This window comes from Lampris incognitus, chromosome 12 (assembly GCF_029633865.1).
Source record: "Lampris incognitus isolate fLamInc1 chromosome 12, fLamInc1.hap2, whole genome shotgun sequence".
Classification (NCBI taxonomy): Eukaryota; Metazoa; Chordata; class Actinopteri; order Lampriformes; family Lampridae; genus Lampris; species Lampris incognitus.
In genome coordinates this window covers 24,918,911-24,944,112 of record NC_079222.1, presented here as the reverse complement: position 1 = coordinate 24,944,112, position 25,202 = coordinate 24,918,911, and the positions used below count along the sequence as shown (strand labels likewise).

Below are 25,202 nucleotides of genomic sequence, written 5' to 3'. Positions count from 1 at the left end.
TCGACACCATAAGTAACAGCACCATTACTTTGGTGGTAAAGTGTTTGCAGTTGGGGTACACTTCATTGGGGTACACCTCGTCTTAATAAAAAGGGACTCCGAAGCAAGAACAAAATTCCTGACGGAAAGTGCCCGAAACTCTCGTGACGGTTGGACTATATTAAAGCCAGATTCAAGTCGTGACTTGTGTAAAGGGTATATATGGGCTGTAGGGGGTTAATAATGTATGAATCACAGGGAATAACGTCTCGGTATTAGCAATAACAAAAGCACAACTCAAACTTCTGCCTTCGCCGAGCTTCGACCAATCAGCGTGCGGCACTTTCTCACGGCGGCCAATGGGCGGAAGCCGGGCCAGAGGTTTGAAGGGCGGTGCTGCCACAGAGTATGTGGACCGCTGAGCTGCGAGCTGGCTGCGAAAGTTTCAGCGACAGAACCGAGAGACACCGAAAAGGATACGCAATTCACCAAAGGCTCTAGAGCATTATTCACAAGGACGCGTTTTTTTCAGTCAAAAAGCGAATATTTTTTTTCCTCCAATGAGGCTTTTATGTATAATTTACCGCGTTAGATTAAACGCCATAGCCAATTTATAGGCCTATTGGCGTGCTTTAATAAGCCGTAGTTAAAGTGAAAAATTACGTAGTTTAATGGCGTTGACAGCGACAGACCGGAGCTGCAAGTTGAACGGACCGCCGACTCTTTATGGCAAAAGTGGCCCAAGAAAAGAGGGTTTTCACGTCAAGGCGGACGGCTTGAAAACGGTAAACATGCAACCTAAAGGGATGGACTATTCCATGGACGGGTTGCCAAAGGCTTTTCTTCAGAGTTTAAGGACGCTCTTTGACATTTTAGATGACGGCGGACGAGGCTACGTCCACATCTCGGAGATCGAGAGCCGCTGGCAGGGCGCGGACACGCAGGATCTGCCCGGCGGGGTGCTGGAGTGCCTGAGGCGGATCGTGCCGTCGCACGGCTGCCTCACTTTCGAGCGGTTCGTCGCGGGGCTCCGGTACTCGATGCTCAACCCGGAGAACAGCCACCATGTGAAGGCTCAGGCCGCCGTGCACCCCCAGCAGTCACAGGCACATCCAGCGAAGATCACGCCGCCGCAGAAACCTGCCGCGCTCTCCACGTGCAGCGTCGGTACGCGGGTCGAGAACAAAGTTCGGCCCCTTGGCCCGAGTAACGTGACCAACACACAGCACGCGCAGCACCGTGCGACCTCCCTGCAGAGCCGAGCCAGACACGAAGACGGCAGCGGGTACTTCGCACCAGCGCGCTACAATGCGGGGTCGGAGAGGAGCGGACGGAGTTTGGATCGGGTACCTGTGGCGCCGGAAGGGGGCTGTTACCGAGCCGAATCGGTCCACGCCGGACCGAAACAAGCGATCCCGCAGCGAAGTCGTATCAGGGCGATTGAATCGCTTGCACTAGAGTCGCCACAGCTGCAAAGAGCAAGTAAGTGTAGTTTAACACGTTTCCCCCCTTAAATCCGTTGAGATAACACGAGACACGTAAAACCAGTGGGGGGGGACAGTTCAGGAAGTACCCCTAATGTTACTTTTTACCCCAATTAAATAAAGATCAACTGTCACAGCTCTGTTATACATCGGTGTTGCCATCTCTCTCTCTCTCTCTCTCTCTCTCTCTCTCTCTCTCTCTCTCTCTCTCTCTCTCTCTCTCTCTCTCTCTCTCTCTCTCAATAGTTTGGTATTGTCTACTTTCTTGAACGTTTAGAAATGACAAAGTTGAATGGGAGACTTTGCAAGATTCGCAGCAGGGGCATGAACAGTCAGATAGTTCCCCTTATAACACTACCTACGCAATTACCTGAGGGAAAAGCTCAGACAGGCTCATTTAAATTTCTCTGCTCCAATAAGGGATGCCTTTTCTATTTTATTTTTTTAAAGTTGTTTTTTTGTTGTTGCTGCTTTTATCTATGAGTCAGATCATAGATCATCTCCAAAATTCCTGGAATAACTGAACAACCCCAACGATTTGACAGGTGATTCTCAGTTGTCTGACTGGAGCAGTAGAGACAGGGCAGAGTTGAACCAGTTTCAAGGGTTCATTTAGACTCTGGTTTGTGAAAGCAGGAGGACCTTTGGAGAAACACCCACTCCACTGACCATGGTCTCTCGTTCCCTCAGAGAAACACGCATAGCTCTTTAGTTCTTCATGTCCTCATGCACTCACACACAGCATCCCCCCCCACACACACACACACATGGCTATCAAGTTTGGATGATTTTTTTAAAGCAGGCCTGTCTGGAGTTGTAACTGTGATGCTTCTTTATCCCCCCCCCCTCTCTCTCTCTTACTCTCTCCTCTCTCTTTTTCTATTTCTCTTTCAAGCCCCAAGGGCCTTGACTGCTTACATCACTTGTACTGAGGACCGCTCCACACTCATTGGTGTAGATAGATAGGCAAGCACTGTCCGTGCTGTAATCTCCCACATGCAGCCAAACTCTGTTGGATTAGGCCAGATTACAGCAGACAGGGCCACGCTCACTGAAGCATGACAGTGGTGAAATCCTCCCGACCCATGTGGGACATCATCAGCAGGCCCTTCCTCCCTCCTGATTTTGGGGAAGGTCCAGACAGAACACGCGTTAGAGGTCATTGGAAGAATAGAGGTGATTCTGGGGTCATACCTGGACAGTTAGACAGGGAATGACTTCATTCTCTTTTGTGAAAAACTTGATCAAGATAAAGATCAGGAATGAGTAACACTTTATTTGTCATTTCACTTCGTGTACTTGCACGCATGAAGTGAAACGAAATATCGTTTACTTTAGCCCACAGCAGTGCAACCCAAAGACAAAAACACATGTCCAAAAACTACTAGAACACATATATCCAAACTAAGAACACATATATCCAAACTAGAACACATATATCCAAACTAAGAACACATATATCCAAACTAGAACACATATATCCAAACTAGAACACATATATCCAAACTCAGAACACATGTATCCAAACTAAGAACACATATATCCAAACTAGAACACATATATCCAAACTAAGAACACATATATCCAAACTAGAACACATATATCCAAACTAGAACACATATATCCAAACTCAGAACACATGTATCCAAACTAAGAACACATATATCCAAACTAGAACACATATATCCAAACTAAGAACACATATATCCAAACTAGAACACATATATCCAAACTAGAACACATATATCCAAACTCAGAACACATATATCCAAACTAAGAACACATATATCCAAAGTAGAACACATATCCAAACTAAGAACACATATATCCAAACGAAGAACACATATATCCAAACTAGAACACATATATCCAAACTAAGAACACATACGGGTATATCCAAACTAAGAACACATATATCCAAACTAAGAACACGTATATCCAAAATAGAACACATATGTCCAAACTAAGAACACATATATCCAAACTAAGAACACATATATCCAAACTAGAACACATATATCCAAATTAGAACACATATATCCAAACTAAGAACACATACATCCAAACTAGAACACATATATCCAAAGATGTGGTTTTATTTGATTTGAAGCAGGAGTATTGGTTGGGTATCGGGGTACAGCTCATCTTAATCACAAGAGCAATGTGTAACACATGGGCAATGTGTAACTTCATTATTCACAATATTTATTATTACTATAGCTAATTCCTGTTGGCGCAGGTATTTTAAATTTTAATGAACACAATACCCCAAGAACCACAGATGTCCCTTACTGAATTCATTTACACATCATGGTACTAGTGTGTGGCTGCAACATATCATCACAATAATCATAAGAAATTTTACACAATATCGATATATATAACCGTGCTATCTGCTGACGAATCCAGCTGAGGTTAATCACATGGAACTGTTTTGTAATGTATGATACGAAAAATACAATATCACATTTCTCGTAAGAGTTTTTGTTATCAATAATTTATGCAAACACAGTCATTATATGACACCATCTGAAATTCATACGATTGAAAGATGATGAACAATAATGTTGAATTAGGTGTTAGACCTACCTTCGTATAATAAATACACTGAAGGATTGGTCAGTACCTCATTTCAGACATACAGAGATTTTTCTTTTTTAACATAAAATACCGTGGGTATTGTTTATAGATTGTGTAATGAGCGCATACAGGACGAGACAAGACATTTCATTGCTGTGCTCAGCCTACCTGGAGGGAATGTGTCATGGCGTGGGAAGGGAGGAGAAAACGTGGAGGAAGCCTGTCAGAGCATGCTGTGATGCTGTGCCTACGTGAGGCATGAGGACACACCAAAGTACAACAACACAGCAGGCGATGTGCGCTCACACACACACACACACACACACACACACACACACACACACACACACAAAACCCTTGTGAAGTCATTCTTCTACAGGATGCCTATGGGAATAGAAGGACAAAACACAGTCATCATCAACCACTAATAATCTGGCTACATGACCACTTGTAGGCGACATGAAGAAATATAGATGGCCATAAACTGTGTCGCATATGTTGTTAGTACTGGAAACAAGCTATTTGGAAACATGGCACTGTGATAGATACAGTGTATTATTTTCAAAAGTCAAGATTCAATGTCTTGTTTTTAGTCCCACAGAGTAATTCATTCATTCATCATCAGCCGCTTCTCCGGGGTTGGGTCGTGGTGGCAGCAAGCTAAGTAGGGCACTCCAGACATCCCTCACCCCAGCAATGCCCTCCAGCTCCTCCTGGGGGATCCCAAGGCGTTCCCAGGCCAGATTGGACATGTAGTCCCTCCAGCGAGTTCTGGATCTACCCTGGGGTCTCCTCCCAGTTGGCCGTGCCCGGTAAACCTCCAAAGGAAGGCGCCCAGGAGGCATCCTAATCAGATGCCCAAACCACCTCAACTGGCTCCTTTCAATGCGAAGGAGCAGCGGCTCTACTCCAAGCTCCCTCCGAATGTCCGAGCTCCTCACCCTATCTCTAAGGCTGACCCAGACACCCTACGGAGGAAACTCATTTCAGCCGCTTGTATCCGCGATCTCACCCTTTCGGTCACTACCCAAAGCTCATGACCATAGGTGAGGGTCGGAATGAAGATTGACTGGTAAATTGAATGCTTTGCCTTCTGGCTCAGCTCCTTCTTCACCACAACGGTCCGGTACAACGTCCGCATTACTGCTGATGCTGCACCAATTCGTCTGTCAATCTCCCGCTCCACCCTCACTCGTGAACAAGACCCCGAGATACTTGAACTCCTTCACTTGAGGCGACAACTCATCCCCAACCCAGAGGGAGCAATCCACCATCTTCCGGTAGAGAACCATGGCCTCAGACTTGGAGGTGCTGACTCTCATCCCGGCCATTTCACACTCAGCTGCTAACCACCCCAGTGCGTGCTGAAGGTCGCATTCTGATGAAGCCAACAAAACCACATCATCTGCGATGAGCAGAGATGCAATTCTGAGGTTGCCAAAATGGACACACTCCTCCCCTTGGCTGCGCCTTGAGATCCTGTCCATGAATATTACAAACAGAATCGGAGACAAGGGACAACACCCACTGAAAACGTGTTTGACTTTGTGCCAAGAATGCAGACACAGCTCTCACTTTGGTTATACAAGGACCGGATGGCTTGTAGCAACTGCACCAGTAACCCATACTCCCGCAGTACCCCCCACAGAGTGCCCTGGGGTACACGGTTGTAAGCCTTCTCCAAGTCCACAAAACACATGTAGACTTGGCTGGTCAAACTCCCATGCCCCCCTCAGCACTTCTGCAAGGGTAAAGAGTTGGTCCATTGTTCCACGGCCGGGACAGAATCTGCATTGTTCCTCCTGGATCCGAGGTTCGACAATCGGTTGGAGCCTCCTATCCAGCACCCTAGAGTAGACTTTCCCAGGGAGGCTGAGCAATGTGATGCCCCGATAACTGGAGCACACCCTCTGGTCCCCCTTTTTGAATATGGGAACCACCACTCCAGTCTGCCACTCCCCAGGTACTCCCACAGAGTAATTTATTTTATTTTTCATTTTTCTCTCTTTTTCTCCCCAATTGTATCTGGCCAATTACCCTACTCAACCGAGCCGTCCCGGTCGCTGCTCCACCCCCTCCACCGATCCGGGGAGGGCTGAGGACTACCACATGTCCCCTCCGATACATGTGGAGTCTCCAGCCGCTTCTTTTCACCTGACAGTGAGGAGTTTCACCAGGGGGACGTAGCGCGTGGGAGAATAACGCTATTCACCCCAGTCCCCCCCCCCCGAAAAAGTGCCACGACCAACCAGAGGGGGCACTAGTGCAGCGACCAGGACACATACCCACATCCGGCTTCCCACCCGCAGACACGGCCAATTGTGTCTGTAGGGACGCCCGACCAAGTCGGAGGTAACACGGAGATTCAAACCGCCAATCCCTTTGTTGGTAGACAACGGAATAGACCGCCACGCCACCCGGATGTCCTTTACTTAGGAAATACAACCGTAAAAGTCTTTCCTTCAACACATGGCAGTGGCTTTGGCCTCAAGAACTATGGATTTATGTCTTTTATTGAAATCTGTATATTACAGACGTTAAGTGTATTTCAAAAAGTTGACAAGACCTTGAATCTAATCCTTGATTATTTCTGTCAGAGCTTTCTCATGTTACTTTTGGACATACCATCTGTCCTTATGTCATAATTAGCCTTTTTATGTCTTATGAAAATTATGTCACTCTCTGCCTACTCCACCACATTGTCAACAATTTTTTGCATAGTCTTAAGCCAGCTTTTAGTTTAGTTTTTAGGGTTATTTTTTTTACCTTTTTTTTTTTTAAAGCTGAAGGCTAATTTCCAAGTACCAAGCTGTAGTGTTAGTACAGCGACTAGCTTTCATCTTTTATGCCACAACATATCAAAAGTGGTATCATCCGGCGTCCAGGTAGCGTAGCAGTCTATTCCGTTGACTACCAACTCGGGGATTGCGGGTTCGAATCCCCGTGTTACCTCCGGCTTGGTCGGGCATCCCTACAGACACAACTGGCCGTGTCTGCGGGTGGGAAGCCAGATGTGGCTATGTGTCCTGGTTGCCTCCTCTGGTCAGTCGGGGCGCCTGTTCGAGGGGGAGGGGGAGCTGGGGGAAATAGCGTGATCCTCTCATGCGCTACATCCCACTGGTGAAACTCCTCACTGTCAGGTGAAAAGAAGCGGCTGGTGACTCCACATGTATCGGAGGAGGCATGTGGTAGTCTGCAGCCCTCCCTGGATTGGCAGAGGAGGTGGAGCAACGATTGGGACAGCTCCGAAGAGTGGCGTAATTGACCGGGTAAAACTGGGGAGAAAAGGGGGGGGGGGTTGGGGTCATCCTTATCTTATAACGCGCTCTATATCTGTTATAATTGCTAAATCACAAATGTTGCATCTTACACTGTTAGCGACCCTTAGTCCATCTCAGTTACTTCTCTCTGTTGATAATCCTAATGTTTATGTTAAATGATGTGAGTTTAGATTCAGGAAATAACTTTTTCAAGGAGCTAATACTATATAATCAGGGTTTTTGAGACATTGCTTCAGTGTGATTTTGCGCCTCAAAGTTTGGTGCCACACACGTTTCTCTCGCCCCCACTAAATTCTTTCTTAGCTGCTCAACAAACCAGATTTGGCTGCATATTAATTATGATGAAGTGTCTGAGAGAAATCGGACTAATCGGACAGGACTAATGAAATCGACAATGCTTTTCGTCTTTTCCATTTATGGAAAATGATATTTTTATTATAGTTTGTTGTGCTCTGAGCCCTTTCTTGTTTGCAGTGGTGATGGACAGGTTGACTGACGAGATCAGGCAGGAGTCTCTGTGGACTATGATGTTCGCGGATGACGTTGTGATCTGTAGCGAGAGTAGGGTGCAGTTGGAGGAGAACCTGGAGAGGTGGAGGTATGCACTGGAGAGAAGAGAGGAAGACAACTCATATGTGTGAATGAGAGGGAGGACAGTGGAATGGTGAGGATGCATGGAGTGGAGTTGATGAAGGCGTATGAGTTTAAATACTTGGGGTCAACTGTTCAACGTAACAGGGAGTGCGGGAGAGAGGTGAAGAAGAGAGTGCAGGGTGGGTGGAGAAGAGTGTCAGGAGTTATTTGCGGCAGAAGGGTACCAGCAAGAGTTAAAGGGAAGGTTTACATGGTAGTGCGACCAGCTATTTTATATGGTTTGGAGACAGTGGCACTGATGAAAAGACAGGAGGTGGAGCTGGGGATGGCAGAGTGGAAGATGCTAAGATTTTCACTGGGAGTGACAAAGAAGGACAGGAGTAGGAACGATTATGTTAGAGGGACAGCTCAGTTTGGACGGGTTGGAGACAAACAAGAGAGGCAAGGCTGAGATGGTTTGGACATGTGTGGAGGAGCGATGCTGGGTATATTGGGAGAAGGATGCTGAATATGGAGCTGCTGGGGAAGAGGAAAAGAGGAAGGCCAAAGAGGAGGTTTATGGATGTGGTGAGGGAGGACATGCAGGTGGCTGGTGTGACAGAGGACGATGCAGAGGACAGGAAGAGATGGAAATGGATGATCCGCTGTGGCAATCTCTGAATGGAGCGGCCGAAAGTAGTAGTAGTAGTAGTAGTAGTAGTTGTTGTTGTTGTTGTTATATAGTTAATTAGCACGGTGGATTGGTAGTTGGCACATTTGTAAGGGTGGTCCTGTGTTCAATTTCTGTCTATTTGTGGAGTTTGCATCTTCTTACTGTGCATGTGTGGGTTTCCTCTGGGCACTCCAGTTTCCTCCCACAGTCCAAAGATGTGCATGATGTCACATGTACTGGTGTCTCCAAGTGTGTATGGCCCCTGTGATGTACCTGTCCAGAGTGTGCCCCTGTCTTTTGCCCAAACGGGTGCTGGGATAGACTCCTGCAACCCTGAACTGGAATAAGCAGGTATAGATAATGGATGGATGGATTTTAGTGAGCACCAGGCGATGCAACTTTGTTGTTACTACAAATACTTAATGAATATAGCTCCCCCCTGTGGTATATACCGAAAACACAACTCAAGTGCATGCATCATTAATTTCCCGTGTTGCTGTTTTTCCCTGAGCATCTTTAGACATCAGAGCTACTAAAGTACAATTGTAAAGTAAAACTGACTGTATTTTTATCTTCTATTTAACCTTAAGGTATTATAATTATTCATCACTTAATTCACCTCGTTAAAAAGAAGGAAAAAATAATAGACAAATATATTTTATTGACATTAGGGAGGAAACTCTGTTCTCCACAGGTACTGCATGTACAGTAGATAAAACCTTAAATACACACTGTTTAAACGGTGCAGTAGAAAGCACACATCTGGCCAAAAAGTGCAACAAACCCATAGCAATACACTGCACCAGTGATAGTCAAGATTAAAAGGTTTATTTGTCACATACATAATATATAGTAGGTACAATAAGCAGTGAAATGCTTATGGGCAACCCCCGAAATTTGTGCAGCAAAAAGAACACAAGTAAAAAATAATGAAATTTAAAAGTTAAAAAAATCCCGGGAGTATACAGAAGGTATACTCCAATAAATATCTATATACAATGTGCAAATAATATACAAATATGCAAATGATCTGTATGAAGGATCTATCTATCTATCTATCTATCTATCTATCTATCTATCTATCTATCTATCTATCTATCTATCTATCTATCTATCTATCTATCTATCTATATACATACACACATATACATGTATTTATAATTGAGTCAGAGCATCTTTAAATGATGTAAGGAAGTACACTAAATATGCCTTTTCTGTTTTATGCGTGTCTCTTTCTACAATGTTAAAACACATTGGGGCATCTGGGTGGCGTAGCAGTCTATTCTGTTGCCTACCAACATGGGGATCGCCAGTTCGAATCCCTGTGTTACCTGCGGCTTGGTCGGGCACCCCTACAGACACAATTGACCATGTCTGCGGGTGGGAAGCCAGATGTTGATATGTGTCCTGGTCGCTGCACTAGTGCCCCCTCTGGTTTGTCCGGGCACCTGTTTAGGGGGGAGGAGGACCTGGGGGGGAATAGCGTGTTCCACCCATGTGCTACGTCCTCCTAGTGAAACTCCTCACTGTCAGGTGAAAAGAAGCATCTGGCGACTCCACGTGTATAGGAGGAGGCATGTGGTAGTCTGCAGCCCTCCCTGGATGAAGCAGTTCGGAAGAGTTGGGTAATTGGCCGGATAAAATTAGGGAGAAAAAAAGGGGGGGGGGACCACATTGACAAAACTTTGGATGTGACCATGCTGTTACAGTACACTAAGTGCACTAAACATTAGGGACACCATTATAATATTGCATTGCACCCACCTCCAGCCTCCAGAGCAGACAACAGTCTGTCAGTGATTGGACTCAACAGTGTTAATAGCAGTCCACATGGGTTACTGGTCCATGGGGATTTCAACATAGTGACGCTATAGTTATTTTGGTCAGTGGATCGCTACCCTGAACAGCTTGTTTCTTCTCATCGCTCAGATATTGGGTATGATTCAGATCTTGTGACAGGACATACTATTGCATTAGGGCCAATTGATTGCCATGTTCACCTGACCGGCCCTAGCTCATCTTAGCCAGGTGGCATGAGGCATTACACTGCTGAAAAAGATCTGTTTATGGGTAGATACACTGCTGCCATGAAGGATTCACCTAATCGGCGTTGAGTTTCAAACGTCATGTGGCATTCGGACGTTGCCCTACTTCTGCCACAAGTCCCAACGCGGTTCTCGAAGTATGTGATGAAAACACACCTCGTACCATCAACCTGCGTTGTTGACAGGTAACATGTTTGTGTTGCACACAGAGTGGAATTATACCTCTCCTCTCTCATTTGCCCAGGTGTTGTGGAGCCGGGTTTGCCGAGATCGCAGAGTGAATCAGCAACAGGATTCACTGGTGGTTCACGACGACATGGGAGAAGTCGGGAGGAGCAGAGGCGCCACACCATTTCCAATGGAGTGGATTATGGAATGGTTTGTGTACACACACACACACACACTTACATACTTACAGAGGAAGTGGGCTGATGCACAGTATCTAGTAAGTATATTATGTTTGTGCAATAGCCTTACATCTTTCATTATTAAACAAGACTGTAGCATTAGAATCAGTTTTGTTAGTCCAGTAAGTTTACACATACAACATAATCGACTTGGTGGGGTGCTTACATTAAATATGATGATGTAACATGAGGGCAGCACGGTGGTGCAGTGGTTAGCACGATTGCCTCACAGCAAGAAGGTCCTGGGTTCAAGCCCCGGGGTAGTCCAACCTTGGGGGTTGTCCTCTGTGTGGGGTTCACATGTTCTCCCTGTGTCTGCGTGGGTTTCCTCCGGGTTCTCCGGTTTCCTCCCACAGTCCAAGGACTTGTAGGTCAGGTGAGTCAGCCATTAAAAATTGTCCATAGGTGTGTGTGTGTGTGTGTGTGTGTGTGTGTGTGTGTGTGTGTGTGTGTGTGTGTGTGTGTGTGTGTGTGTGTGTGTGTGTGTGGGCCCTGTGACGGACTGGTGGCCTGATGTCTCCCGACCTGCCAACCAATCACTGCTGGGATAGGCCCCTGCATCCCTGTGACCCCAGCTGGGATAAGTGGCTTGGATAATGGTGAAGCCAACTCGGACTGTGAGGAATCTGGGTGTGATCCTGGACGACCAACTGTCGTTTGCTGAAAACGTTGAATCAGTTGCTTGCTCCTGCAGATTTCTCCTCTATACCATCAGGAGGATTCGCCCATTCCTCACCCACGAGACAGCACAGGTGCTCACCCAGGCTCTGGTGATCTCCTGGCTGGACTACGGCAACTCCCTCCTTGCTGGCGCCCCGGCGTTGGCCATCAGACCTCTGGAGCTTGTTCAGAAAGCTGCAGCTCGTCTGGTGTTCAACTGCCCTAAGTTCTCCCACACAACTCCCCTTCTCATGTCCCTACACTGGCTCCCAGTAGCTGCTCGCATCCAGTTTAACTCTGGCGCTAGCCTACAGGGCAGTGAAAGGAACAGCTCCTTCCTATCTCCAGGCCATGGTCAAGCCCTACACCCCCGCCCGACCACTTCGCTCTGCTGCCTCGGGACGCCTGGTTGCCCCGTCGCTCAGAGGCCCCTGCTGCCGGTCGACCCGGTCCCAGCTCTGTTCTGTCCTGGCCCCACAGTGGTGGACTGAACTCCTCACTGATGTCAGGACAGCGGAGTCGCTGCCCATCTTTCAGCGCAGGCTGAAAACTCCCCTCTTCAAGAACTACTACCCTGTTGTTCTTAGCACTTATTGTATTCACTCATTTTAAAAAAAAATCTCTTTCTTGCACTTTTACTTTAGCACTGGTTTTGCTCTTAGATGCTTGTTTAGATGCACTTATGACCTCGATGACTAGTAGTTCTCCTGATTTCCTACGTTAAATGCACTTATTGTAAGTCGCTTTGGATAAAAGCGTCAGCTAAATGACTGTAATGTAATGTCATGTAAAGTATAGGTAGGCAAGGAAAGGGAAATTAATTTAGGGGGTAATTTATTGCTTCTTTACAGTGTGCAAAAGCAATAAAGTCAGTAGAAATTTATGCTTGTGATATGGATTTAGTGTCATTGTTGATAAATTATCTATGATAACGCCCCCGAATGTGTGTTGACTGCCTTTTAAATGAGGCCTGAGGCCATCGTGGCTGCTATACTGGTTGTTTTTGGCTTTTACCCAGAATATATTGCTTTCAATGTAGCAGTTCTAGTATTGGTTGAAATAGTTAATCACTATTACAGATTTTCAGGTAGTTTAGGATAGCTGTACCTCAGGCTATTTCAGATACAGGGTGTTCGATTAGGCAGACAAAAACAAATGTGAGCCTGGTTAGATATCTCAGGGCCTGCATCTCTTTCACCTATTAAACATTTTAGATTGACAAAAAGAAAGATGAGCGACTCAGGGGTGTGGGTGTGGATAGTGCATGTTTCATAAACCTAATCTACATGAATGAATTAATCAACTACGCGATTAGAGAGTATTTTGTAAAATAAAAATTTCAAATTTCAAAACAGTATGGTGAATTTCAGAGAAAGTGAAAAGATCAAGACATCATTGTTGTCCGCTTAGTGCAGGCTGCTCTCTGTTTCACTTTCTATTGGCCACCAAACCACCCTCCCACACCTCTCCATTCTGCCTCCTCCCCCCCACTCTGCCCCTCCCACTCTCTAGTCCCCTGCTCATGCCTCCTTTCTCACCCTCTCCCTCACTCTCTCTCTCCCCCTGCCTCACTGGTTTTCACTTTCTCCAGCCTGCTTTCTTTCCACCTTTCTCCCTTTAATGTCCCCTTTTCTTTTGCACTTCCTGACTTTTCCTTGAGCTGTCTTTCCTCTTTCTCTCTGACCAGCAAAACTGAGTGACTGATTCCCTTTCCTTTTCCCTCCCTCCCTACCCCCCTATCCTCCCCTCTCCCCCCTGTCCCTCCCACCCCCCGGCCAAATTGTTCTGCTGTTGTCCTGATGGTAGTGAGCCGGGTTGGGCCCAGAGGCCAAGTGGAAGCAGGGGACTCGCTTGGCCAGCAACGCCCAGCCTGGACAGCTGTCTGGGCAGCCTACACTACCGTCTTCATCCCCCTCAGCAGCAGCCTCTACAGCAGCAAGGCCCTGCACTTTTTCCTCTGGGTGAGTAGGATAGCGAAACAGATGAGAAGGACAGAGGGGGAAAGGAAGGAGGCGGAGAGAGAAGGACGAGACATAGAGGATGCAATGTATACACGAGATTAATGGGATGGTTTATCTTTGCCTTGGAGAATAGTGGGGGTGTGTTTAGTCAACTTCAGATTGTTGTCACGTTGATTCAGTTTTCAGTTATGCAATTAAAGAGAGATGGGATTAGATGAGCAGAGGCCGTAAAGCTTGGTTACCGCCACACCAGTTTCCATGTTGGATAGATCGCTATCAGTTATCTCTCCGTATTTTAATTTTTAAGTGGCAGTCACGAGAAATACTTAGCTACTTGTGTGATCATTGTAACTTGGTGGGGACCGCCGTTGCTTTTTGAGAACTTCAAGGTGTAGATCATGTTCTATTGGAGTTACTTTGTAGATTAAGGTTGAGAGGCTTTTTATGTTGTTCTTTGTGCTTTTAGCTAAGCTGTGTGTAGGCCGGCTGTCATGTCAGTGTGTTGCGTGTACTTGTGTCTGTGTACGGTGTGAAGGCCCAGTCAGCCAGCTGGAGCACGGGTGCTGCACACACTCATAGACACTCACATACACACACACACACACACGCACACACACTTTTCCGTAACTTCGCCGTCATTTGTTCTCCCGTTCCCTCCCTTGTTCTCTATGTGTATTTTTCCCCGGCTCCCCTTTTTAAATAGTGGATTTGCCTGCCTGTAGCCCGGCACACAAATACAGCCTGACACTGTTGGTCATGCTTCATTCCAGGCACAAAAACCCCTCAAACCCCCTCCCTCCCTCTTTTGCTCTGAATGGCCATTCTCTCTCATCCTCTACTCTTCATTCATCAACACATTTCATTCAAATGAGGACAGGGTTTTGGTTTCGGACGTCCCTCATTCAGGCTTAGTCTACTTAGAGTTGTGTACTACAGTTCCTTACTCACATAATATTGTTGGAACAGATATTTCAGTGTATGGCTGTACTCTGTGCAGCAGGACCACTGAGAGCTACAGTATGTAGTGGGGTTTAACTGGATGGTTGAATGGTTGAACGGATGGAGGAATGGGTGGATAGAAAGATGACACACCAGGTGGCTGAATGCCAGAGGTGGGGCCTGGGCTGTTGCAATATGCCGCATGGATAGCATGGTCAGCACAACTCAATGAAGCCTTGCTAGGTTGCACTCTCGCTGTCTCTCTCTCTCTCTCTCTCTCTCTCTCTCTCTCTCTCTCTCTCTCTCTCTCTCTCTCTCTCTCTCTCTCTCTCTCTCTCTCTCTCTCTCTCTCTCTGCCCCCACCTCCCCCCCGCACTCTGTCTGTCACACACTCTCTCACACACAAACAACTATGGCTACCTCTAGGGTGGCCATAGTTGAAGTGGTCCACTGTTTACCCCATTCTTAGGTTGCTGCGTGGTTGCCATGACACTCGGCAGACTGCCCCTCTAAACATTGCATCTGTGCAGAACCGGGTGAGAGTCAGGCACAATTGGTACGACACTATTGTCTCCACTAGCACAAAAGTGCCTTCTGCAGATGTGAAAAGATGAGAATTTATCTCTCATGCAATACTAGCAGTCAAAAAATATATTGTTCACATAGTTCGCGTAATGTTGCCAATGAGTGTCGTTAGTGGTGAAAAGCAAACATTAATATAAAGTTAAATGTTTTCGTTTGTATTCTATCCTGCATGTGAAATCGATGTTCATACAGAAAGTGTCCTCGTGCAGGGTTTGTTCTTGTAAATCACTTTTTATTTCCCTCTTCTCCATTATCCAACTCTCGCTTTCTGCTCTTGCATCGTCATCTCACTTCATCCCCACTTTGCCTGCTTTCTTTCACCAAGCTGAAGCAAATGAAGGAGCTGGAGCAGGAGAAGGACTCCTTGCTGGCTGGCCTGGAGGTGGTGGAGCGAGCTAGGGACTGGTACCAGGGCCAGATCCACAATGTTACAGAGAGACAGCGGCACGTTGGCCAGAACAACCACTGCACGGTGGGTAAACCAAGTAGACCTGAGTGGAGTAGGTGGACTGAGTCTTTGATTCAAACAGGGTAATGAAACACATTAAGTGTAGAATATTATGTAATCTTGGGCGTCCGGGTAGCGTAGCGGTCTATTCTGTTGCCTACTAACACGGGGATCACCGGTTAGAATCCCCGTGTTACCTCCGGCTTGGTCAGGCGTCCTTACAGACACAGTTGGCTGTGTCTGCGGGTGGGAAGCCGGATGTGGGTATGTGTCCTGGTCGCTGCGCTAGCGCCTCCTCTGGTGGGTCAGGGTGCCTGTTCAGGGGGGAGGGGGAACTGGGGGGAATAGCGTGATCCTCCCACGCGCTACGTCCCCCTGGCGAAACTCCTCGCTGTCAGGTGAAAAGAAGTGGCTGGCAACTCCACATGTATTGGAGATATATGGTGGTCTGCAGCCCTCCCCAGATTGGCAGAGGGGGTGGAGCAGCGACCGGGATGGCTCAGAAGAGTGGAGTAAATTGCCGGGTACAACTGGAGAGTGAAAAAAGGGGAGGGGGGTCCAAAAAAGCAAAACAAAAAATGTAATCTGGGTTTTAATAAACTAGTCATATTCTGAAACTAAAAAAAGAAATTTTTCTAGATTTTGATTGTCACTTTTTTCAGAATTGACATACATTATGCTTTTTTTTATTTTACTAAAACCTAATAGACTGAAATGACCGATCACCGTATTATTCATATTTGCCAGTTGACAGAATGTGGATGCTAAATCAGTCACTACATTGATTCTCTGATTTGTTGAGCTGCCACCTCACTGTCCTTATTTAAACACTTTTCAGGTCTCGCAGCGTCTCTAATATTCTGTGTCTTTGACTCTTTTTCTCCTAGCAGGAGTTTTTCACAGAAACCAGTCAGAGTCGCATGAATGTTTTACTTCCCAAATTGCAAGAGGTCAACCGCTGCCTTACCGACCTCATTTCTGGCACAGGGATGGTGAGTGGTAATGGCTGTAGGCCCCACACAGAATGGTCTTACAAACACTCAGGCTTAACAACATGTGATTGGAGCGTTCTTTGTCATACGATCCTCGGTGACCGATGACACACAGGAGATTTGAATATCAATTCAAATGCCATGAATTTGACTAACCTTTACATACATGGGTAAAAATCACAATGGCAAGATTGTTCAATGAGTAGCTGCAATCCTTATTTCGAACTACTGTTGATCAACTGCAAGTCTTTTAGTAGTAATAACATGTTAAGTAGGGTTTTAGACACCTAGCTAGCATCATGCCCAAATGTGTGGCTTTTACCAAATGCTCCACAATGTTTACACCCAGTCTGAGGGTATTTATATCTGCCGTTAGGATGATCCAATCACAAGTGGACAGCTCTAAGTACAGGTGTAAATGCGTCCTCAGCGCCTCTTGAGATTCGATCGCTCAGGCCACATCGGTGGCCTTGGAAGCATTTGTCCACATCACATTAGAAGGGGAAATACACGTGTCCCCGGGCACACTGAAGGACTGCGCAGAGGATGTTGGTTGACTAGGCGGTCACCAAAGCCTCTTCTGCGTTTAGTTTAGTTTTTAATTTTTTTTTTTATTACCTCGTCTGTAATTTTTTTTTTTGCTTTTGGAATTTTCCACCTTTTTCTTCTCAATTGTATCCAGCCAATTACCCCACTCTTCTGAGTCTTCCCGGTCGCTGCTTCACCCCCTCTGCCGATCCAGGGAGGGCTGCAGACTATCACATGCTGCCTGCGATATATGTGGAGTCGCCAGCCACTTCTGTGAGGAGTTTCGCCAGGGGGACGTAGTGCGTGAGAGGATCACGCTGTCCCCCGCAGTCCACCCCCCCCCCACCAAAAAGGTGCCTCAACTGACCAGAGGAGGCGCTAGTGCAGTGACCAGGACACATACCCACATCCGGCTTCCCACCCGCAGACACGGCCAATTGTGTCAGTAGGGATGCCCGACCAAGCCGGGGGCAACATCGGGATTCGAACTGGTGATCCCCGGGTTGGTAGGCAACGAACAGAGACACATTGTAATGTCAGGTGTGAACTGATGTACTTAGAGCTGTCCACTTGTAATTAGATCACCCAAGACACATGGATGTTTTAATGCTAGGTATAAAAAGTCTCTCTCTGTCTCTCTCTCTGTCTCTCTCTGTCTCTCTCTGTCTCTCTCTGTCTGTCTCTCTCTGTCTCTGTCTCTCTCTCTCTCTCTCTCTCTCTCTCTCTCTCTCTCTCTCTCTCTCTCTCTCTCTCTCTCTCTCTCTCTCTCTCAGCAGTCATTCCCACCCACTGGTACTCAGACCACAGCTGTCTCCACTAACTCCCAACCAGCACCTCCAGCCCCTCCACAAGCCATCCAAAGACTGAAGGACCAGAATCGTCTTCTCACACAGGTAAATTCCTTCAGTAATGTTGACTCAAACTTGTATTCACTAGCTTCCACCATGTTCTGCATCTACTGCCAAACCTTTTCTTTTTAAACTGTTGTGAAAGTGTATTTGCATCCGGGTAGCGTGGTGGTCTATTCCATTGCCTACCAACATGGGGATTGCCCGTTTGAATCCTTACCTCCGGCTTGGTCGGGCACCCCTACAGACACAATTGGCCATGTCTGCGGGTGGGAAGCCAGATGTGGGTATGTGTCCTGGTCGCTGCACTAGTACCTCCTCTGGTTTGTTGGGGCGCCTGTTCAGGGGGATGGGGAACTGGAAGGAATAGTGTGATCCTCCTATGCACTATGTCCCCCTGGGGAAACTCCCAGAGGAGGCATGTGGTAGTCTGCAGACCTCCCCAGATCGGCAGAGGGGGTGGAGCAGCAACCGAGACAACTCGGAAGAGTGGGGTAATTGGACGGGTACAATTAGGGAGAAAAGGGGGGGGGATTCAAAAAAAAGTTTAGTTGATACTTTTTGATGAACAATGCTTGTGTGTCTTTAGGTTACATGGCTATTGCTCATTGGTGCTTATTGATAATGTTCTTTGTACCCTCTCCATCTTTATTCATCAAGGAGGTGACAGAAAAAAGTGAGCGGATCACGCAGCTAGAACAGGAGAAGTCGGCGCTGATAAAACAGCTGTTTGAGGCTCGCGCTCGGAGCACACAAGACAGCAGCACAATGGACTCCACCTTCATCTGAAGACAATTTTACTTTAAACGATACCACCATATTAGCATGTTTCAAACATGAAGCAGCCATTATTGCACCTCAGTAGTCATAATGAACAGAATGTGATACCATTATTATTCCACAAACTGCACTGGTCTCCCGTGTGATTTGCAGCAAAACTTCCAGATATGACTGAAGCAGTCCTATCTGGAAACTTTAGCATAGCTGGATTATGTTTACTCAAGTAACTACTTGTGGCTGTGTAGCAATTTTAGCCACAATGTCCTAGGGTCCCAGACTGCAATATCAACCACTCCACCTATCCTAAACGTTGATATGTACTGCAAAATGCCCAGAAATGAACACTCCAAAGAATGCCACTGGGATCCTGTAGCACAACTGCCCCGGGATTCCAGATTTTTCTGACTTGTTGCTTTTCCCTTTCTCCCAGTCTTAACAGCCACTCCCACCAGGCTTAAAGCCTACAGTGCTGTCACAGGGCCAGTTAAATGGGACCTTCTTAGACCCCCTTGTTTAAATACCTCCAACATCCAATGGCGTCTGTTGGTCTCAGTAAGGATACCATACTTGACCACTCCTTGGGGACTCTCCCCTCTGCATCATAAGAAGTAGGAATCGTAAGTGCTGAACATTGTTAGGGATCTACTCAAGCTCAATCATACGAATCCAGATGCTGTTGAACATACACACTAGGTGGAGTGATTTATACTAAAAGACATTTTCATGACATTCTACTTGTTGAATTGGAAAATCATCTCCATCTACTTGCTGTGACCTATCACTTTTTTTTTATAAAATCTTAAATCAAGGTACTTTGACCCAAAATATATGCCAACAGAATTGTATACTGCCAATATCTGCCATATTTAATCTCTTGAATATTTATCAAGTTATGGAAATTATTGATCATAATTGATCATAATGATATCATGACATTGAGATGCTCCATTTTTTTTTTTTTTTGTAGAGTGCTTTATTTAAAGGGACTGGATGGAAGACAGGCAGAGAGGATGTTGATAGAAATTCCCACATACGTAAGCAGAGGAGAGGTTTTTTTTGGGGGGGTGGTGGTAGAGCTTCCTGTTAAATGTCACAATTCTGGACTTTTGGACAGTGGTTCAACGTAGAAAATGTTATGGGTGACAAAACTTACTAATCAAGGAGGTGGAGAGATGGCGATGGAAGGAGAGATGTTTGCATGTAGAAGAGACTTGATGAGGATCACCATGGTATTGGCTGAATGTGTTGGGAGTCCTTGCCTGCCCCCCTAGCTAGTGTTTACATTGGGCTAGGTTGGGAGGGCTCAGACTAAAGTGCTGCGGCGTGAGCGAGTGGAACAAAATGACTCCTTGGTTGGTAGACATTCAACGTCGTGTCATGTCACCTTCACAAAAACGTTCAATTACCAGATTGGCTACCCTGTGCCACATCTCCTGGTTGTCTTTACAGTGGATTTTTTTTTTACATTCTTCTCAACCCTCTTTGACCCTTTGTCAAAAAGCATGAGTAATATTTTTCAATTCAAAATACTGTATATTGCTAAGAGATATTGTTTGTGAAACTGAGTGGTTATTTGACCATATTGTAAAAACTACACATCCACAAGTTTACATGGGGATGGTTTAGATAGTGGGTGGCAGTAGAACAAACATTGCGGCACGGTGGCCCAGTGGTTAGCACTGCCGCCTCACAGCAGGAAGGTCCTGGGTTCGAACCCCGGGGTTGTCCAACCTTGGGGGGGGGAGGGGGCTCATCCCAGGTCGTCCTCTGTGTGGAGTTTGCATGTTCTCCCCGTGTCTGCAGTGGGTTTTCTCCGGGTGCTCCGGTTTCCCCCACCATCAAAAAGACATGCATGTTAGGGTTAATACTCCTGTCTGTGCCCTTGACCAAGGCATGGCAAGACAAACTGGAGTTGGTCCCCGGGTGCTGCACGGCGGCTGCCCACTGCTCCTAGCTACACAGCTAGGATGGGTTAAATGCAGAGTGTAATTTCCCCATGGGGATCAATAAAGTATCTCATAATAAAAAAAATAATATTGTTTTGTCATGAGATTGTAGGTACTATTGGGATGTCTGCATATGAAGTAGTATTATCGACTTCGTTTCCCGCTTGTTTGATTGTATGTCTTTGTGATTCTCTAGCTGCTCAAATTTCATTACTTGTGAATGCAACCTTATCCTCTCTATTTTCTATTAAGAATAATACAGATTCAAGTGAACTGTAACACAATAAATATACCCAAAGGGTCCTGTTGGCTGTATCTCTGTGTGTAATTCTTTCTTCATGATTAAATTCTACAAGTAAACCAAAATGTTAGAACAAATGAGGCTTTCATTACTTTGTTCTAGACTGTTAAACTCCGTTAAGCAAACGGAATATTACAAATGTGATATGGAACAATAACATTCAATAATGTGTTCATAATGAATAAAACTCAAGCTTTTTCCACATCCCTTAATAGCATAACAAAAGCAGAATGGGAAAAAAATTATTTGTGCGGAAGGTCATCTGAAAGGTCAAAGAGGAATTGCCTTAAAAAAAATAACACTATGCTCTCTAACCATGTAAACATTTAGGCAGATAGGAAAAACCACAGGACATTTTACTTCATTTCAGATCACAGCATCAAGTTGTTTTGGGCCAATATAACCCACTGGGTTTTGCCATTGAGACCTTAGTTCCTGTTCAGCATGTAACAAGTTCTGCACGTAGCAGAGACAAGCATCACGACTCCAAATCGTGTCAGCCTCATGTAACAGATTACACATTATTACATTGAATTTGAGAAATGATCTTGTCGACTGTTGCATCACTTGTTTACAACCAAATTTCCGTCAGGCACCGATGGTTTATTGCATCATTGCCAATCAGAGTGAATGGATAATGGCTTGCCACAGCATGTCCCTCAAACAAACCAGTTAAACCCCTAACTCTCCCAACACCAGATCCATATTCTAAATCACCTTCTGAATTACCTGAATTATCTTATTGATCATTTTAATCGAGTTTGTGGTTATTCTGTTTCATTTATCCGATGTTGTGGTGAATATCGTAGAATGAGCGGCGGCCAAGCATGACATCCAAGGGGAGGTGTTGCAGGTTCCACACCCTCGACTTGACATTGTGATTGGACAGAGTTGAGTCCCCAAAGTGTTGGGTCATCACTGGTGTCTCCATACCTAATTTTGAAGTTACTGCTCAGTATTTACTCACGTCAGGAAAGGTACACAAGAGTCAAGGAGAACGCGTACATGTGGAGACACCATTCACTGTTAAACTGCCACACTGTCCTTCTTAAACAGGTAAGTGTTGCATATCTTTTTACACAATACTAACTTCTGACTTCTTCACTGATAAATACCTATTTTGCTTTCTATTTCAGCATCTTCAGAATATAGTGAGTTGTAGTTAATTGTTCCTACATTTTATTGTGTATGGAGGACACATTGTCAATGTTCCAACACCACTTATTTTTTGGATATTGTAAACTCTATGTAAGAGACAAGGCTTGACTTAAGGTCATTGTGCAGAGATTGTGCACATTTGGATACCGAGGTAGTGGAATATACGGTGTGCTTACATGGTGGAACTGTATTACAAGAGCCCTTTCAAACACCATGCAAATAATTTTTATAGCTTTTTTTTTTTTTGATGGCACAATGAGGTTTTGCATAAATTCAAGATTCAAAACTCAAGATTTAAAGCTTTATTTGTCACATACTTCACATACAATCATAATGAGCAGCGAAATGATTTTTGGCAAACTCCAGAAACTTTGCAGCAAAAGAGAAATGGAAACAATAAGAATAAAATAAAATACAATGAAACTTAAAGTTAGTCTAAAAAAATTTAAAAATCTGGAGAGTATATAAAAGGTATATCCCAACAGATATCTGTGTACAATGTGGAGTTACTATATAAATGCAAGTCCACAAATAGTCTGTATAAGTATAAAGTGTCAGAGGAAAAGTGGCAAAATGACAGTAGTGGCAGGTTCTTATTTGTATACGACACCATCCTGTCATGTATGCACAACACATGTCAGATACTATTTATGTTCTCTAAAGTATCAGTTGCAAATAAGAGATTCTACTTACAAAACGTAATTTGTCAATAGATAATACTGCATGCACATGTAATGTTACACTGATAAAGTGAAAATCAATTTTTCTTATTGTCCAGTTTGTACTAGGTTTTGCCCTTTTAGGAAGCTTTCTGCATAGCACGAATATGCCACAGCTGGCTAATAGGCCATGTATATGCAAAATGTTAATACAGAAGAAGAGAAATTCCAAATAGATGTTTAGAGGCATAACTAGTAAATCTGGGGTGCTAAAAGTTCAAAATAATGTTTTTAATAATTGGGTGGCATGATGGCGCAGTGGTTTGCACTATCGCCTCACAGCAAAAAGGTCCTGGGTTCGAACCCGAGGCCATCCCAGGTCCTTTCTGTGTGGAGTTTGCATGCTCTCCCCATGTCTGTGTGGGTTTCCTCCGGGTGCTCCGGTTTCCTCCCACCATCAAAAAGACATGCATGTTAGGGTTGCCCCTGAGCGAGGCAATGGAAAGGAGAACTGGAGTTGGTCCCCAGGTGCTGCGGCTGCCCACTGCTCCTATACAATAGGATGGATTAAATGCAGAGGATGAATTTATTGTAAGAATTCATTGTAAGAATACGATGGTTTCATCTCAAACAACATCATCTGATGTTTGCAAAAGTTGACTTAGATATTTATGGTTCCTTTAAATTCATACGGTGTTAACGATATCAAATGGGTTTTAGGGTGAGTGAATTAAGGAAGACAGAAAAGCAACTCCTAGTTCAACTAGTCTTTCCATGCGGACAGATTAGTGTTTTCAGTCTATGTAGATTCTCTAGTAGCAGAGTATCAGAGTATAGTATAGTATAGAATAGTATAGTATAGTATAGTACCAGAGCGGTTATTTGATGTCTGTTTGTTTCTCTGACAGATTCTGTTGTTCAACTACCTGGTTTCCTCAATGGAGGTGTTCTTCATCAACTCCACCTTGCTCTTCATTTCCCTAAGACCTGCAAATAACAATGTTGAAGATATGACGGTGTATGAGGGCTGCAAAGACATGCCAGCTGTCATCATCTGCTACTTAGGCCTGCAGTTTATAAACATGTTCCTGGGTATCCCTGCAAACATCATGGTTCTGTGGCTTATCCACAAGAACAGAGGTGACTCATCTACATCTGATATCTTCATCCTTCACCTGGCGGTGCTAGATGTTTTTTTCTGTCTAATCCCTCCTCTAGAACTGGCAAACATTGTCTACTTGACCACCAGCAGCACGTGGTATGTGGTGCGCTTCTTCTACGGTGTCAAAGATTCCTCCCCGCTCTTCCTCTCTTGCATCTGCCTTGACCGCTACATGGCCGTGCTCCATCCAATCACCTTCACCGAGCTCAAGGACCACCGCCACCGAACAGTCCTGGTCTCTGTGGTGTGGCTGGTCACACTGGCCTATGCAGCTGCGAAGTGTGTGGGCAACATTGTCAACTTCGAAAAGGTCTTCACGGTTATGATCCTTGCCTCATTTGCCTTCATGGTGTTCTGTAACATCGCAATCCTCTGGGCACTCAAGCAGTCTGGACCCGGCCGGGATGAGATGCACCCTGTGAAGAAGAGGGCATTCAAAATGGTTGTCATTATCTTGGCTATCATAGTTTTTAATTATTTTCCACCTGTAGCACTGTTTCCATTCCAGCACTACTTCTCTCCCGATGTGTTTCGATGCTATATTCACTACCTGGCGTTCGGCTTGATGGACTTCAGCAGCAGCATTCAGCCTGTGCTGTATCTATCCAAGGAAAAGCTGCAGTGGAAACCTGGCCCCTGTTGTCAGTCTGACAATGCTGAGTAGCACTAACTCAAATGGAGTACAAAACAATGTCTCTTTATTCATGTATGTCGAATGGTGATTGTGTATGATTGATGTTTTCTAAACTCCCAAAGGTTTGTATTGTTAATGTCAAAATAAAGAACAAGAAATTCACATCTACCAGATCACTTGACATGATGATTACTAGACAGACGAGTTGTGTACATGCATTAACATACATACTAATGTTATCAGTTCTGAGTACACTAAATATGCTACAATACAATGTGTTTGTACTGCATGTGTGAATTAAGGAAAATATAAATCAAATAATTTATAATAGAATTATAGAAACTATAATAATATATAATATATAAAATAAAATAAAAAAATAATTGTATTTATAATATAATTCTAAGCATCCCCTTCCCTTTTAGATGAAAATAGCAAATATAAAAAGTAAATAAAATATGTGGGGGGGAAATGTTTATTCAATTTTCAAAGAACAAGAGTCAAATTTCCCAAAACATTCCTGGTCAATAGTCATTTCAAAACAATCATTATGAAGAAAAACTGATCAGCTGTCACAAA

General features: G+C 45.0%; 2 protein-coding genes across 3 annotated transcripts; both read left to right on the top strand.

Annotated features, from left to right (window-relative positions):
- The first annotated feature begins 421 nt into the window (after nt 1–421).
- Nucleotides 422–21,024, top strand: sapcd2 (suppressor APC domain containing 2). Of its 2 annotated transcripts, none has more exons than XM_056290939.1 (6): nt 422–1,461; nt 10,860–10,993; nt 15,493–15,639; nt 16,506–16,607; nt 17,912–18,028; nt 18,644–21,024. In XM_056290939.1, exons 1-6 carry the CDS (start codon nt 651–653, stop codon nt 18,770–18,772), a joined length of 1,440 nt encoding a protein of 479 aa, XP_056146914.1. In that variant the 5' UTR covers nt 422–650; the 3' UTR covers nt 18,773–21,024. The 2 variants fall into 2 exon arrangements, with proteins under 2 accessions (XP_056146914.1, XP_056146913.1); XM_056290938.1 differs by having other exon boundaries at nt 17,909–18,028.
- Nucleotides 21,025–23,709: 2,685 nt separating this feature from the next.
- LOC130121949 (proteinase-activated receptor 3) lies at nt 23,710–24,671 on the top strand. The gene has a single exon (XM_056290940.1). The coding sequence runs from the start codon at nt 23,766–23,768 to the stop codon at nt 24,651–24,653; it is 888 nt and encodes a 295-aa protein (XP_056146915.1). The 5' UTR covers nt 23,710–23,765; the 3' UTR covers nt 24,654–24,671.
- Nucleotides 24,672–25,202: the final 531 nt, after the last annotated feature.